At 36.0% G+C, this 14,509-nt stretch overlaps 2 protein-coding genes across 2 annotated transcripts; both read left to right on the top strand.

Annotated features, from left to right (window-relative positions):
• Positions 1–2,812: 2,812 nt before the first annotated feature.
• On the top strand, positions 2,813–4,193 carry LOC149020260 (casparian strip membrane protein 1-like). Its single transcript, XM_089146891.1, has 3 exons — positions 2,813–3,174; positions 3,456–3,579; positions 3,678–4,193. Exons 1-3 carry the CDS (start codon positions 2,948–2,950, stop codon positions 3,891–3,893), a joined length of 567 nt encoding a protein of 188 aa, XP_089003017.1. The 5' UTR covers positions 2,813–2,947; the 3' UTR covers positions 3,894–4,193.
• A 4,029-nt stretch (positions 4,194–8,222) lies between these two features.
• Positions 8,223–13,592, top strand: LOC149020259 (2-hydroxy-palmitic acid dioxygenase mpo1-like). The gene is given in 5 exon segments (XM_089148366.1): positions 8,223–9,021; positions 12,851–12,913; positions 12,999–13,070; positions 13,164–13,181; positions 13,183–13,592. Coding segments are annotated over 5 exon segments (609 nt in total). The 5' UTR covers positions 8,223–8,664; the 3' UTR covers positions 13,282–13,592.
• Positions 13,593–14,509: the final 917 nt, after the last annotated feature.

Here is a 14,509-nt window from a genome sequence, read left to right as displayed (position 1 = left end):
GGTTTTTTTTAACATTTTATTATTTTTTAGTTGCAGACCCTACATAGTTTGTAGTTGTAAAGCCGTCTGGGGAGCACTGTGCTCCCCCATCAGGGGAGATGATCCATATCTCAGGTTGTAGAGGTTGGTGTTTTCTTCATATTTCTCCACTACATATTACTAATTAGGAGTGAGGTTTGAATTTATTTTTAGTTTTCCTTGTTAGACATCAATGAACTTTTTTTATTATTGTTATTATATGGTGGAGAGGTATGAAGAAAGCACAAGCCTCTACCTTAAGGGAGAAGAGTCTAGATCACCACCTCTCTATCCTCCTGATGTTTTTCTACCACATATTTTGTGTGAGTCCATTCGGGACCCATTGCAGGTTTCACTCATGAATTATTTTATCAATTCCAGACTTGTGCCTCACACAAATATGCAAAAAACATCAAAAGAACACTATACAAAATGTGTGGTAAAAATACGTCAAGGGTGTTATTCCCTTAGCATAGAAGATCCTAGCTTGAGTGCCACAATGAATGATCTAGGAATCATAGATAATTGTATACGCAATCAAAAATTTTATGGTTATGGATGTGATTTTGGTATGATAGTGGCATTTTCCAACTTACTATATAGAAATAATAAGATCAAAGAGATTTTAAGTCCTAACCTCTGCCCTTACGTATCTTATACGGATTAGTTTCCCGTCAAGAAGGAATAACGTGCTCTCCTGACATTGTTAATACAAAATAGTAGACGAGCTCATTTAGAATCCATTAGATTCTAACTTTTAATATTTACAAGTAAATTCCACCAATATTGTGTGGTGAAGCAATCTCTTTTTTTGGCCAAATGTTGAAGCAATCTCTAGAGAATAAACACATTGTTTTTCCAATAGGTGATCCTGACTCTTTCCACTAAGCTATGCACCCTTGATTCTAATGATTAAGATTGATGATGATAAAAAATAAAAATGAAAAGATTTACGTGTCCCAAAATTTAAAAAGATAAGAACAAAAGTTCTAGAAGCTTTAGAATCCAAACAAAACTCCATCACACCTCATCACATTGCTAAGAATCATGTTCAATTCTAACAAGTAAACTTTTTTTATAAAATAATAATTAAATTGGAGCAAAGAAAGTCAATAATGTTCTACTTGCTTTTCGACTTTTCATTAGGTTGTTATTGTTGTTATTCTAAAAAGAAGTTGTTGCATCAAATCGATTCGTAACGAATCTCTTGAGCCCAAGAGAAATTTAAGATTTGACAGCAACCCAAATCTTGTGAAAAATACCTTCGGTTAGGTTACTTTATGTTTCATGCATTTCCAAAGTGTTATCCTTTATTTTCATGGTCGTCCTCAAATCTTATCTCCTTACAATTTTCATTTCTTACATGAATATTTCTAATATTATTTCATCTTTTGTTTTGTTTTAGAGAAAGACGTGCAAGTCATGAAAAAAAAAATTTATAAAATTAAGAATAATTAAAAAAAAAATAGCCTTAATCCATGATTTCATTCAAAATTTTGGTTAAAAATAGATTACAAACAAAAAGAAGTGTTTATGTATTCTTTGAAATTTTCTTCATACTTCCACATATCAAACTCAATTATTAAGTTTATAGTTTCCAAATATTTTTCACATGTTCTTACGTTGTCTGTGTGCTATTGCAGGAACCATGTGTTAGTTTACTTTATGTTTCATACATTTTAAGTTTTTATTTTTTTAATTTTTACAATGGTTTCCAAATCTACTTTCCTAACAATTTTCATTTATTACATGAATATCTCAATTCTAATATCATCTTCTAATTTGACTTAGAATAAATCAAAGAAGAATTAATATATAGTTTCAGTCTATGTTATTAGTTCAATTTTATTTATTTTGTCAAAGTTGGACTTAAAAAATAAAAAAACCTTCTTTCATAGTTTTTAATTTATTAATTATATATCAAGTGAAGTAATCAACTCATCATAAATGGGACCATATGACTATAACATCATATTGTCATATTATTTGAGTAATGGGTCCCACAAGAACCCCCAGAAAACTTAGTCAAAAAAATTGCAAAATTCTAGCCTTTCTGAAAAATGGTCCTTGGGCCTGGATTAAAGATATCTTGACCTTGAGTTGGAGTTGGGCCGGCCCACGATTTAGCCCTTGACCTAGCCCATCCAGACCTTGAAAATTTTCAGGACTTTTTGCAACAAGAAGGCCCAGAACAGTCTGTCTTTTGTTTCTGTTTTTGTTTTTGTTTTGTGGGGTGGGTTTTGGGAGAACAATTTTTGTACTTTCAGTTCTAAAACAGGGTTTTTCTAGGGTTTTGAAGAGAGAGTTGGTGAATACTTAACCCATATGGTCCTCAAAAATGACGATATCAAATGTAAACCATCTGGTTCATGATAAGTTCCTGAGCCCATAGGGTCCAAGGCTCTCAACTACCATGAATTATTGTTCCCAAACATAGGACATGATTCAATATGCTTTTGAGTTCCTAAAAGTCAAAACCAGAACCACTAAACCTATTTCTGAAATGCTTTTTGAGCTCCTTCACCAGTAGTCAACCATAGCTTAGAATACACCTGAAGAGGGCTATCAGTGGAGTAGAGCATATGACAATAACTCACCCACTCAATCATCAGGTGTTTCTTAGACTTTCAGATAAGAAATTTTATTGGATATATAGGGAAGGCTTCAAGGCTTCAATCCTATATACTTCTACATGATCCACTTGTGCTTGTTTGGTACAAAACAAATATATTAGAAGATCATGAGCAAGTAACCAACTTCATTCCCAGCTTTAAAGCCCCCAATAAGGCTTATTGGTATTGTATATAAATAAACATCTTCCATCACCTCTTTCAGAGCAGTCAACCTTAGCTTTCTCTTCTCAAAGATCCCAGAGCTTCTTCACTCCAGAAACCCAGAAGCCCCTTCAAGGGAATTCACTCTTCCAAAGATGATGAAGTCAGAGCAAATAGAACGGGTAGAGACTGCTGCTCTTGTTGGAAGCCAAGGGGTGATGGTGAACAAAGGGATCTCAATATTGGATTTCATTCTGAGGATTGTTGCAATCATAGGAACCTTAGCAAGTGCTATTGCCATGGGTACCACTAATGAAACACTCCCTTTCTTCACTCAGTTCATCCAGTTCAGAGCCCAATACAGTGATCTCCCAACCTTCACGTAAGTTAATGAAAGCATTACTTACAAATTGCATTAGTTGATGCTAACTAAGCTGACTCTTGAGGTATTTGAGTTTCCTAACTTATATTTTAATATAAGTCATCGAATTAGTTACAATCGAATAGTGTAATGGGTCTTATGGATAATCCAATTAACAGTAGAACCTACTAGAAATACTAGTTAGAAGCAATAATCTGGGTATTCCAAACCAAATACTCAGGATGAAATGCTTTAAAGCAAACATTGTGCTTAAATCCTAACTTTCTTTGTGTTTGTCACAGATTTTTCGTGGCAGCAAATGCACTCGTATGCGCGTATCTCTTCTTCTCGTTGTTCATATCCATCTTCCACATTGTGAGGGGAGGAGCAAGAACCAGTCGAATTGTGTTGGTCTTCCTTGACGCGGTACATCCATTGATCTAAGAATTTTATCTAAAGAAGAAATCTGAACTTAAGTTTTTGTACTTACATATAAATGTTTTGGTTGTGTGTTGTGAATGAAGGCATCACTGGCTCTGCTAACTGCTGGAGCATCAGCTGCAGCTGCAATAGTGTATTTAGCACACAAAGGAAATGTCAGAGCAAATTGGTTTGCGATTTGCCAGCAATTCAACTCCTTCTGTGAACGTACCTCTGGAGCTCTGTTTGGATCCTTTGTGGGAATTGTTGTGTTCATTGTTTTAATTTCAATGTCAGCCGTGGCTATTTCCAGACGTTGAGGAAGCGATGGTCCAAGATGAATGAGTTGATGTCAAATGTGTGCAGCTCAGTAACGACTGTGGTGTTTGTTATATTTGTTAGATTTTTATTTTATGTGGCAAGAAATCTTCTCTTTTTTTTTGTGTTTTGGTAACCCAAGAAGGTTTACAATGTGTCAAGAAGTTCTTGTGTTTTTAGTTGCGTTAATGCCATTGTTTCCCAAAAGAAATTTTCTTGTCATCATTCTCAGAAGAAATATCTTGAGTCAGTCAGTAGAAAAAGAAATTAATGGTAGCAAGACATCTACCTTAATTAAACTAGCCCTAACTTAAGTCTTGAATTTATAAAAATCCTAACACCTCAACTCACTCTCTTAGGGATGAAAAAGGAAGGGTTAGCCCTGTTTAGATTTAGGGCTGAGAACCATACATCCAAACAAGTTGACAGTCAGTGAATATTATTTTTTCCCAGTATTTCAACCTCTGTTTAGAACCACCTTGAATCCCTAGAAGTGTAGAACTGAGTTTTCTTTAGGGATTGAAGGAAAAATTATTTCAAAACTTCTATTTCTAATGCCATGTAAATTGACCTAGAAGTGTTATTGTGGGTATATGATTTGCAACAGCCAAAAGCCTTTAGTACTGGGAGTTTTGCTCAGATTAATAGATACATGAAGTTGCTCCCTTCCTATAGATAAATCCATCTGTTTCCCAAAAAAAAATGAAGAATGGTCATGGGATTTCTACAATTTGTAGGTGCAAATTTCACAATTCCAAAGAAGGTTCATGATGCCATAAGAAAACATTTCCAACTTTTTTTTATTAGGGAGAGGAAGGAAGAACAAACTACAATGGATATCTTGGGCAAGACTTTACAGGTCAAAAAGAAACAGGTGGGCTAGGTTAAAAGACAGAAAAATCTCTTGATATTTAAAAGTGGATCAAAGCAATCATAACAACAAATTACAGAGACCCAAATGAACAAGACAAACTAGAAGACGGAAAGGATCACAAGGAGCCACTAAACACTTATATTTTAAAGAAGAAAATAACACAAATCCGGGGCTTCCCCCCCTTCTTCCTGGGCTGCCCCTCCTGTTTGCCGGGGTGGGTGTTCTTGCCCCCGCGCGGTTGGCGTGTTCTTGGGGTGGTTTCTGGTGGTGCTGGTGTCTGGCGCGGCGCGTCTTTTTTGCGGGGAATTAATCCGAAGGAGTTCAATTGCAGTCACAGAAGAAAATAAAGAATAAAAAAAATCATTAGAAAGAACAGAAATAGTGATTCATCGACTGTAAAAAGAAAGACAAAAACAGCAGGTTGTGAATAAAAATTCGTAATTCCAGAAAGTAATGAAAATAAGAGTCCAACTCTTGTTTATCATCTGTTATCATGTACTGTACCTGTTTTTGTTCTTCTCCCTCTTTGTTTCTTAGATCATCTCAAATGGTGTTTTCTGTGTGTGAAACTGAGGAAGAACTTCTATCTAATAGATATTATAGGAGACCACCAAACTTACAAGTTGATAAGAACCAACCCAGCTTAGTGCTTTCTGCACTCTATAAACCAGAAGGGTTTTTTACCACCCAAATAAATGGGTTTCATTAATTTCAGCTGCAATTTTAATGTCTGCCCATTCTTAAGTCTGCCTTTCCAGTGGTGAATTCAAATGTTACAATTATTTCAACAATGTTGGTAATTGATTTCTGAGTAAGGATAGGAATACTTATGATATTAAAAGATGAAATTTTTTTTGAGAAGATTGATTATTTAGAAAAATTTGAAAGGAGGTTTCAGGATGAATCTCTGCATCTTTTTAAGTCTGAAACAATCAGAGCATGGCTATATCGGCAGACAAACCCTAAAGACTGATTTTTTTACTTACCCCAAAACTAAAGGTAACAGTGATCAAGAAGAAATTTGTTACAAAATAAAAAAAATAAGAAGAAATGAGATCTTATATTGTTTTGTTTGGCCACATGTAATGAAGCTCAAGAAATTTTTCATACAAATTTAAAATAGATTCAACATTGACCCAAAGGCAAAAATATAGGAACCCAATCTACAATGCAAACGATGACTAACTACACATTGATCTTTTGCCCATTGTTTCGGTAAATTTTCTTGTTAAGGGTTTGGAACTGCATGACCTTCAGATAAGAGAAAAAATATTATGTTAATATAGATGTAAGGGAAAAGGAGAGAAAAAAATATATATATATCCCTCATACATTGTGAACAACTGGAAACGTGAAGAATGCAGCAGAAATGTGAAACATGGTTTCGCCTTCTTTCTTTATTTTCATTCAACAACATGGCTTGGTTTTTTTTCTTTTTTCTGTCAAACAAGATTATAGTTGTAATGAAAGAGAAGAACAGAAAAGACCTCGAATTTAAAGGACTTTGATATAAGAACACTGAATTAAAAATCAGATCCATCACCTACTTGACGTGAATTACCAACTCATACATTTGAAAATGACTCACTACCTACTCCCCACTCATGTAATCTGTATTGTCATTTAAAACCCTATGCCTGTGCCCCCCAACTACTCCCCACATTAGCTACTTATTTATGGTTGATCAGTCTGTGATTATCTACACAAGTTTACATAGATCCTTGCTAGTTAAGTCATTGTTGATCTCAACATGTACAGTTTATATCCAAAGCTTTTGGACTGCAAAATCAATAGAGTCTTCACCAATGCAGCTCTTATTTTCATCTCTTCTTCTAGTGTGCTTGAGACCTCCTCTTTTCGATCTCTCTCCCTCAGTTGGGTTTCTCTCCTTTAAAGCTGAGATCGCTATATGTGACTCCATCATTTTGGTTGCTTCTTCATGTTGCCTACAGTGGTTATCAGTGTACCAATAGGATTGTGCATGCTTATGTAGGAAACATGAAGAATGCAACTAAAATAAGGGAGTAAACTTGATACATTTGTTAGCTGATTTCTCTTCAGGTCATCAATTTCCTTGCTGTTTTTAACTTCAAATTTAGTGGTTGTAAGTTTTTTAATTTCGTAAAACAGTTAATCCTCATGTTGCATTTGTTTGATTTAGATAATTTTCTGCTCACCATCAGAGTTTCCTATTTGATTGTAGTTCTCCCTAGGCCACTTAAAACTATCAAGGGATCTAACCTAATGGGAATATGATCTTCAAGCCATATGTTGGGTACCTTTGAAATTAACTCCGAGGCGTTGTGAAAGGTCTATCTTGAGTTTCAAATTTCACGATAAACTGTTTCTCTAATATGCAAAATCCTCTGTTCTGTTTGGTTTGTTAATAGTGTAATTGGAGTGAACAACCACTGAATCCATATTCTAAATTTTTTTTTTCTCTGTTAATTATCAATTGAACCCCTATTACTAACAGTTTTTATTTATTCATTTTCAGTATTACCCCAATAATATTCATGGACAATATCTCCTCAACTTTGTAACTATTTAGGATTGAGAGAGAAATAAATCACTGAACACTGAGATAGAGAGGAAGAGGCGAGTTTGCATAGTTTTTTTTGTACGAATTTCCCTTTATAATCTCCAGATTTCGATTGAAAAACAATAAATCAGCGAAAAATCATATCCAAATATCGTATATTGGTGTTTTCGTCTTGCCTATATTGCCGATACTTTGTCCTATGGTGTCAAAACAATTTACTCCAAGCACCGGTTGGGTCAAAGTAAATTCCGATGCAGCCATGAAGAAGGACAGTGATAGATGCGGTTTGGGATTTATTATTCGAAAGGAAAGGGGTGATTGCTTATTGGCGGTTTCAAAACCTTCTTCCGCCCAATCAGTGTTGGTTGCAGAAGCTATGGCCTTGAGGGATAGCATGTTGTCCACATTGGGTGAATGTCATGACAAGGGGCATTTTGAAACTGACAATCAAGAGCTTACCTGCCACTTGGAAGACTGTCTCCATCTTGGCCCCCCGGAGGTTAGACCAATTATGGATGATATCATATACCTCAGAACCAAGTTCAGTGATTGTGTAATTCATCATATTTATAGGGAAAGTAACTCATGTGCTGATTCCCTAGCTAGGAGGGCTCTATCTCTCTCGAGCGAGATAGCTTGGCCCACTTCCACTCCTTGGCTCCAGGACTTTGTCAATCTGGATGCCTCGGCTGTGGCTCGTGCATATCTTTATGAATGAAGTTGGTGTTTACAAAAAAAAAAAAAACAATTTACTCTAAAAATAGGTGGGATTTAAAAAACTATTTTTTTATTTACACTAAAATTTCTATTTTTTTCACATAACATCGATTTTTTTTCATACACGTGGCATAATAGTCGCCGATGCTGATAAAAATCTGAGATTTTATTTCGTTTTTTCACCGTTCGTTTGCCATTTTTGTCCGTCTAGACCATGAACCGTCGTTTTACTTCTGTTCGCTGTGTTCTACAGGAGTTAATTCCAAGTTTGTGCATGCGTTCTTTTTTCTCAAGCATCGAAGAAGTGAGACCCGATCGAAGCGTCGCAACTCATCTTTCAAGCATTGCTCTCTCTTTTTTACTGCTACAAAAAGATGGCGTGAACCTCAGCTAAAGAAGAGGTAAATACTGCAAGGCAAGTTGTGAGGAAAGAGCGTATTCTAGAAGCATATCATCTTCATCGCCTCTAGATTTCAACAATCCCGTGTTCTTGTTCTGAATCTTCTGAACCCTTGTTTCAATCATCTATTTCAACCACTTACCCTATTTTATATCTCTTCAATTTTCCTTTATTAACCCATATAGTCTACCTGGCCTCTTTAGTATTGGGATTTTCAAAGCTTCCTGAAAAAGCATTTCGATGGGGAAGAGTGGCTTGTTCGATCTTGAGAAACATTTTGCCTTCTATGGGGCTTATCATAGCAACCCCGTAAATATTTTTATACATATGTTGTTTGTTTGGCCGATCTTATTTTCATCTCTTCTTCTTCTGTACTTCACACCACCCCTTTTCAATCTCCCTCAGATTGTGTTCTCTCCTCTTGGATACAACGTCAATTTGTTTCTGAATTTTGGCTTCTTTCTTACTTTGGTCTATGCCTTGTTCTATATCGTTTTTGATAAGAAAGCTGGCTTTTTGGCTGCCCTCCTCTGCTTTTTCTGCTGGGTTTCTAGCAGTTATCTTGCAATTCGGCTTGGCTTTTCTCTAGCTTGGAAGGTGAGACAGCTTGCGTCCCTTTCTCCTGTTGTTCACGAATTCTGTATGGCGTTTTTTTTATTTATTTAGTAGAACTCGGAATGTGGCCAAAAAGAATGTTCAATCCTAGATACTGGTTCGCTTCGTTATTTTATTTACTGGGTAACCTATGAATTGGTGGTTCTTCGTTATTGTTTAACGGGTCACCTCCCCGTCCCGACCTCCAAACCAAAATACCCCTTCTACATTCAGGTTATTTGTAATCTGAGTTGGAGTTTCTCATTTTTGGAGTATCTTTGCAACTGGAAATGTCAATTCTTGAATAATTTATGTGTGATTATTGTTTTGTACTGACCTTTAGCCCATAATAGTCGATGGCCAAATATTAGTAAGCAGCTAAATTTGGTCATTTTCTTGGAAAACACTGTATTCATCTTTTTTCTTCTAAATTGAAATCAATTCAGGTTTTCATGTTCACCAATTTGAAATGTCTTTTCCTGTTTGTTGCTATCTTGGTTGTGGTTATCTACTTATAATTTGTTGCAAGATGATGTAGTCTAATATGGACATAGATATCTAAGGAATAAGGTTTTGATTTGATAGTTGGAATGCTAATTTATTTCTGGAACTTTATAGAAGCATCTTTTTGGACCTTCGTTGATTCATTGGTATCTCTTTTAATTTCTATATTTGTCTTAAGCTTGTTCTATTCTATATTTCTTCTTGTGGGTTCTTTGATTCGAGAAATAACTTGTGAACTCATTTTGTTTTTTTAGAGTTTTGGCATCTTTATCTTTCTTTTCTATATAAGTTACTGTGTAAAATCTGCTACTATCCTTTATTTTTGCATTTGTCATCTTCTTCCTACACTGTGTCAATTTGTATTTTACTCATACTGAGCATTGACCTCTTTTGGGCTGGATAGAAGATCGTTAGCAGCACTACTCTTGACTGCTAGCTTTCGAGGTTATGTTTGGATAATTATGAACACCCTTAAGGACATTTATTCTGGATAATTATCTGATAGTTGTGTCTTGAGATAGGTGAACAATCAGAAACTTGTACCAGAAACCCTTAAACAACTCAGTCATCAAAGATTCAGTTGTTCTGCATATCTTCTGAGATTTAATTTAGTGTTGTCATTACTTTTATATTCTTTTCCTTCTGTCTTGATGCTGTGAAACCACACAAAACATTTTCTATTCTCAGATATGAGATTGAAAAGCAAGGGACTGATTCATCATGATTGGTCAATGAAATTGTTGGAAGGTTTACGTGTTTCTAGAGCTTCACCATGAATTCAGCACAAAAATGAACTCCAATGCTCTAGGAACACAGTAGAGATAAACTCAGTAAAATCTAAGCAGTTTCTTTGTTCGGAAGCCCTAGAAAATGTAAATGGAGGTTTGTGAAACAAATTCAATTTCTACATGTGCACAAGAGAACATTCTATGCGTTAAATCCAATGGCATCCCAATCTATCCACCATCAGATCAACTAAAACTGAAGGGGGCCGGAAGCAAATGTGTTCCTTGAATTTTAGCTGACCCCATTAATTTGGGAGAAGGCTAAACTTCTTTGTTGTTCCTAGTATCTGGAGCGCCCTATTCCATGACACGTTCCACTGCAATTTATGTTGGTTGGATCTCTCCCTCCCTTTTCCAAATTCTGAGTTTTGTGTTGGACCTTTTTACGGATCTTCTACCCTTTAATTACATTAGGCATCATTAAAGCTAACATACTGCCCATGTTGTTGTGAAATCTCAGTTTTCTTTGCTGAATTATGCAAATTTCTTGGATTTTTTTTTTAATATATTTTAAATTTTAATATGCCCAATCTCAATGTACGCCAGCTGCAAGAATGAGAAATAGTTTAACAAAGTTTATTGAACAAAGCTTGATTAGGCCATGGCCCTTGAGGACTACATGGTAATCCCATGAGATGGAGCCTGGATGAGCAGTGATGTTTAGAAATGTGGGCCTTCTCCATGGGAAAAAAATTTAGCTTTAAGAATCAATAAACCTTCTATAATGCAAAAAACTTGCCAAATATGGCTAGATTACCTGCATTGTCTCTTGTTCTGGTTCTATTGCCACTTCCCCTTTCCATTTTGCTCTTGTAACACATCCTTGGAGAAATTATTGTTTGAGTCTCTCTCCCTAGCTTCCTTCAATGTAGGATATTCAATTAGTTGTCTTCAAAAATCAATCCCTTGATATAACATCGGATCATGACAGCCTGCTCTTATGTGTAATGTTACTAACCCTGTCTTCTTCTCATAAGGGAGAAGAGGTGGTGGAGGCAGTGGTGGGATGGCATGGACACCAATCCAGTCTTATTCTCATAAGTGAGAAAAAAGTGGTAGAGGGAGATAGAGGAGGCAGGGGGATGGCATGCACCCATGTATTTCTGGAAGAAAAGAAGAAAGTGCAGCAAATACAATGGTGCTGGCCACAGTCATTCTAAAATGTCTTCATGTTTTGAAGGGAATCAGCTTAAGAGAAACTGAGACAATGGATGACTGAAGGAAGAAGACATGTTCTGTACTGGGTTAAGGTTGTTCCCTATCAAAGGTTACTCAAATAGGAAGATTGCCCCTGTTGTGAGTTATGATTAGCAGAGTTGTTTTTGCTATTTGTTGTCTTTCTGTGTACTCTCAGTGTGTTTCCTACCAAGCGTCTAATTATTGGTTTTATGAAAGAGCACCATGTTAGATTGTCTGTCATGGTTCAAAGGCTTCTCCATCCCTCTCTCTTCTTCAGGGTGGTGGTTCCAGATTCTGGTTTGCTGTATGGTATCATGGATAAAAAGAAAATGAAGAAAATAACTGCAAAACTCTAATATTTAAATATTACCTACTGTTTGCAAGTGTCTTCTGATGTTTACTTTGTGATTATTTGTTGTCCTTCAATTCTCATATTGGTTTTTCACTTTTCTCTGGTAGCAATGTTCCCAAAGATCTTAATCCTCTGGTGAACTCTGTAAAGTGAACTCCAATGAATGGAGTTAAAGGTTCCCAAGGTTGATGAGCCTCCTGCCTCTGCTGCTCCTGGCAGGAACCACATGAGAGAGGACATGGGCAGTTGGGGAGGTCTTAGGAGTTGGAAATTAGAACATGGAATGCCTTGTCCACAGTAGTGGTGGGGATGTTCTCTAGTAGGAACCAGTATCTTTTGGACAAGTTGGAATGAGAATTTTGGAGCCTGTTGTAGCTACAGTGTTGAGCTTTCTGTTTCTTCCCTGTTGAGATTTGAATCACCAACTACTGTTCTGACAGTACTGAGTCCTCAAATTCAAACCCACTATTGGTTCTTGTTTTTTCAACCTGAGATCTCTTGTATTAATTATACTAATAGGGTGACCTGTTCTTGCTAGTTGTAGTGTCCCTCAGAATGTCATACGGCTGAGAAGCTTACCTCCAAACAGATCCCGTATTTCAACCTAGATTTGTTACCGCCTTGATTCCCTAGTTCGAAATGTAGAAATGAGTTTTCTTTGGGGATTGAGGGAAAAAGTTATCTGGAAACTACAATTCCATGTACCATGGAAATTTATCTGGAACTATTATTGTAATATATGGTGTATTATTTGCAACACCAAAATCCTCTGGTCATGGGACTTACTGTTCAGAAAAATGAAGATGCTGCCTTCCAATAGATTAACCTGCTTGTGAATCTGAGTTTTTATTTTGCTTTCTGGGTGTAGAAAAGTCAGTCTTTTCTTAAGTGTGGTATATTTTATGTTGTGTTGGTCCAAGCAAATAAATTATGAAGGTATAGTCTACACCATTTAGCGCCTCTTGCTTTGGATTTTGAAGGTGACTGTTCTGACTGTACATTTATTCTTCAGGTTGGTCTGGCTGTACAATTATTTTGTTGGTCCGGACAGTTTATAGGACATGGAGTCTTTGAGGTAACTACCAAGTATTAGTTTTTTGCGATTGAGAGATAAGTTATTGCTTATTAGATTGATTCACTTCATTCAAATATTTTTGTAGAAAAGAGCACCAGCTCTTTTGGACAACCTCCTTCAAGCTTTTCTAATGGCCCCTTTCTTTGTTCTATTGGAGGTAAATTTGTCTACTCCTCTTGAAGTTTATACAGTTGTTTCCTTCAATTTATGGGCAAGATAGGTATATTAGAAAAAAATTTGGCTGTTACAGGCCCTTCAAATGTTCTGTTGGTTACGAACCATATCCTGGTTTTCATGCAACCGTGCAAGCAAAGGTAGATGCCGAACTCAAAGAATGGAAATCAAAGAACCAGAAGAAAATCTCCTAGTTTGTGAATTGGAAATTTGTCCTCAATATAAATGCTGCTGGTTGTTGAAGGACATTCATGGAGTCCATTACATGATTTAACTGGAGCTCCTGTATGTATGGAAATGTACACTTGGATTTCTTATTTCTTTTATTTTTCTTGGGTGGGTTGTGTTGTGAAAAGAATGTTGGCCATTAATAGAACTGTTAAAAGGGATAGTTGCTCTGTTTTCCATTGCTGTTCTGAGTACTTAATGCATCATTACACTGATCTGCAATTCCATACACATTTGCGAGTTGCAGGTTGAAGGTTTTGTATATATATTTTAAGGATGTTTTTATATAAATTAGAAGGGCGGGCCTAGCTCAATGGTGGAGTCTCTCCATTGTGCGCTGGAGGTTGCGGGTTCGAATCAGCCTCACGCAAAAGAAAAAAATAAAAACAGGGGTGGCTGCCTGAAGTCCCTCCCTATAGTTTTAACGGTATGCCCCTTTTTTATATGAATTTAGTGGAAATAGGAGATAGGGGTTATTAAACAACCATCATGGAATATCAAACCCTGGCCTCCCCACGGGGATGCATTAATCACTGTCAACTGAGCTAACCTTTAATGATAGAGGAACGTGGACTATTTTTGTGGAATGGGTGATCAATTTTATATACTGGGGATAAAAGTATTACATGATACAAGATAGGGCTTCGCCTCAATTTCAAGGATATTCAAGCTCTAATCTCTTATTTGAAGGTGTTAGGTTTTTTACCAATTAAGTCACTATTTGGGGTTGGAACTGAAGAACATTAGTTATTATCAACGAAATCAAACATATCTATAAGTGACAGGTGGTTTTTTTTGCGAGGCCCTTTTTGTTGTGAATGTGGCTAGAAAAAAATAAATATGCGAGACTTATATATAATAGAGTAGGGGAATAAAAAAATAATTGATTTTGTGGGAAAATTTTAAATATGGGTCTGATTTTGTTGTTTTTTACATTGTTTTTACAAAATTTTATCTATATAGCAGGATTTTGAAAAAGAATGGAATAGAAAAATTAGCATTCTACATTAGCGGACAAACTTCTTTGTTTGCGAATTTTGAGATTTCATAAAAGTTTTACTTTTTTTGAACTTTTAAAATTAAAATTTTTATTTCAGTCGTACATTGGAAATAAAATGTGCATTGCTGTGCACAGCATCTCCATCCATCCTGAAGCATAAAAGCTGCACTTTTGTGTTTTTTTCCATGTTATTC

The sequence above is a fragment of the Hakea prostrata genome, chromosome 3 (assembly GCF_041222555.1).
Source record: "Hakea prostrata isolate BN-2017 chromosome 3, UWA_Hpros_2, whole genome shotgun sequence".
Taxonomy (NCBI): domain Eukaryota; kingdom Viridiplantae; phylum Streptophyta; class Magnoliopsida; order Proteales; family Proteaceae; genus Hakea; species Hakea prostrata.
Note: the sequence above shows the minus strand (reverse complement) of the source record. Positions and strands in the feature narration are given on the sequence as shown.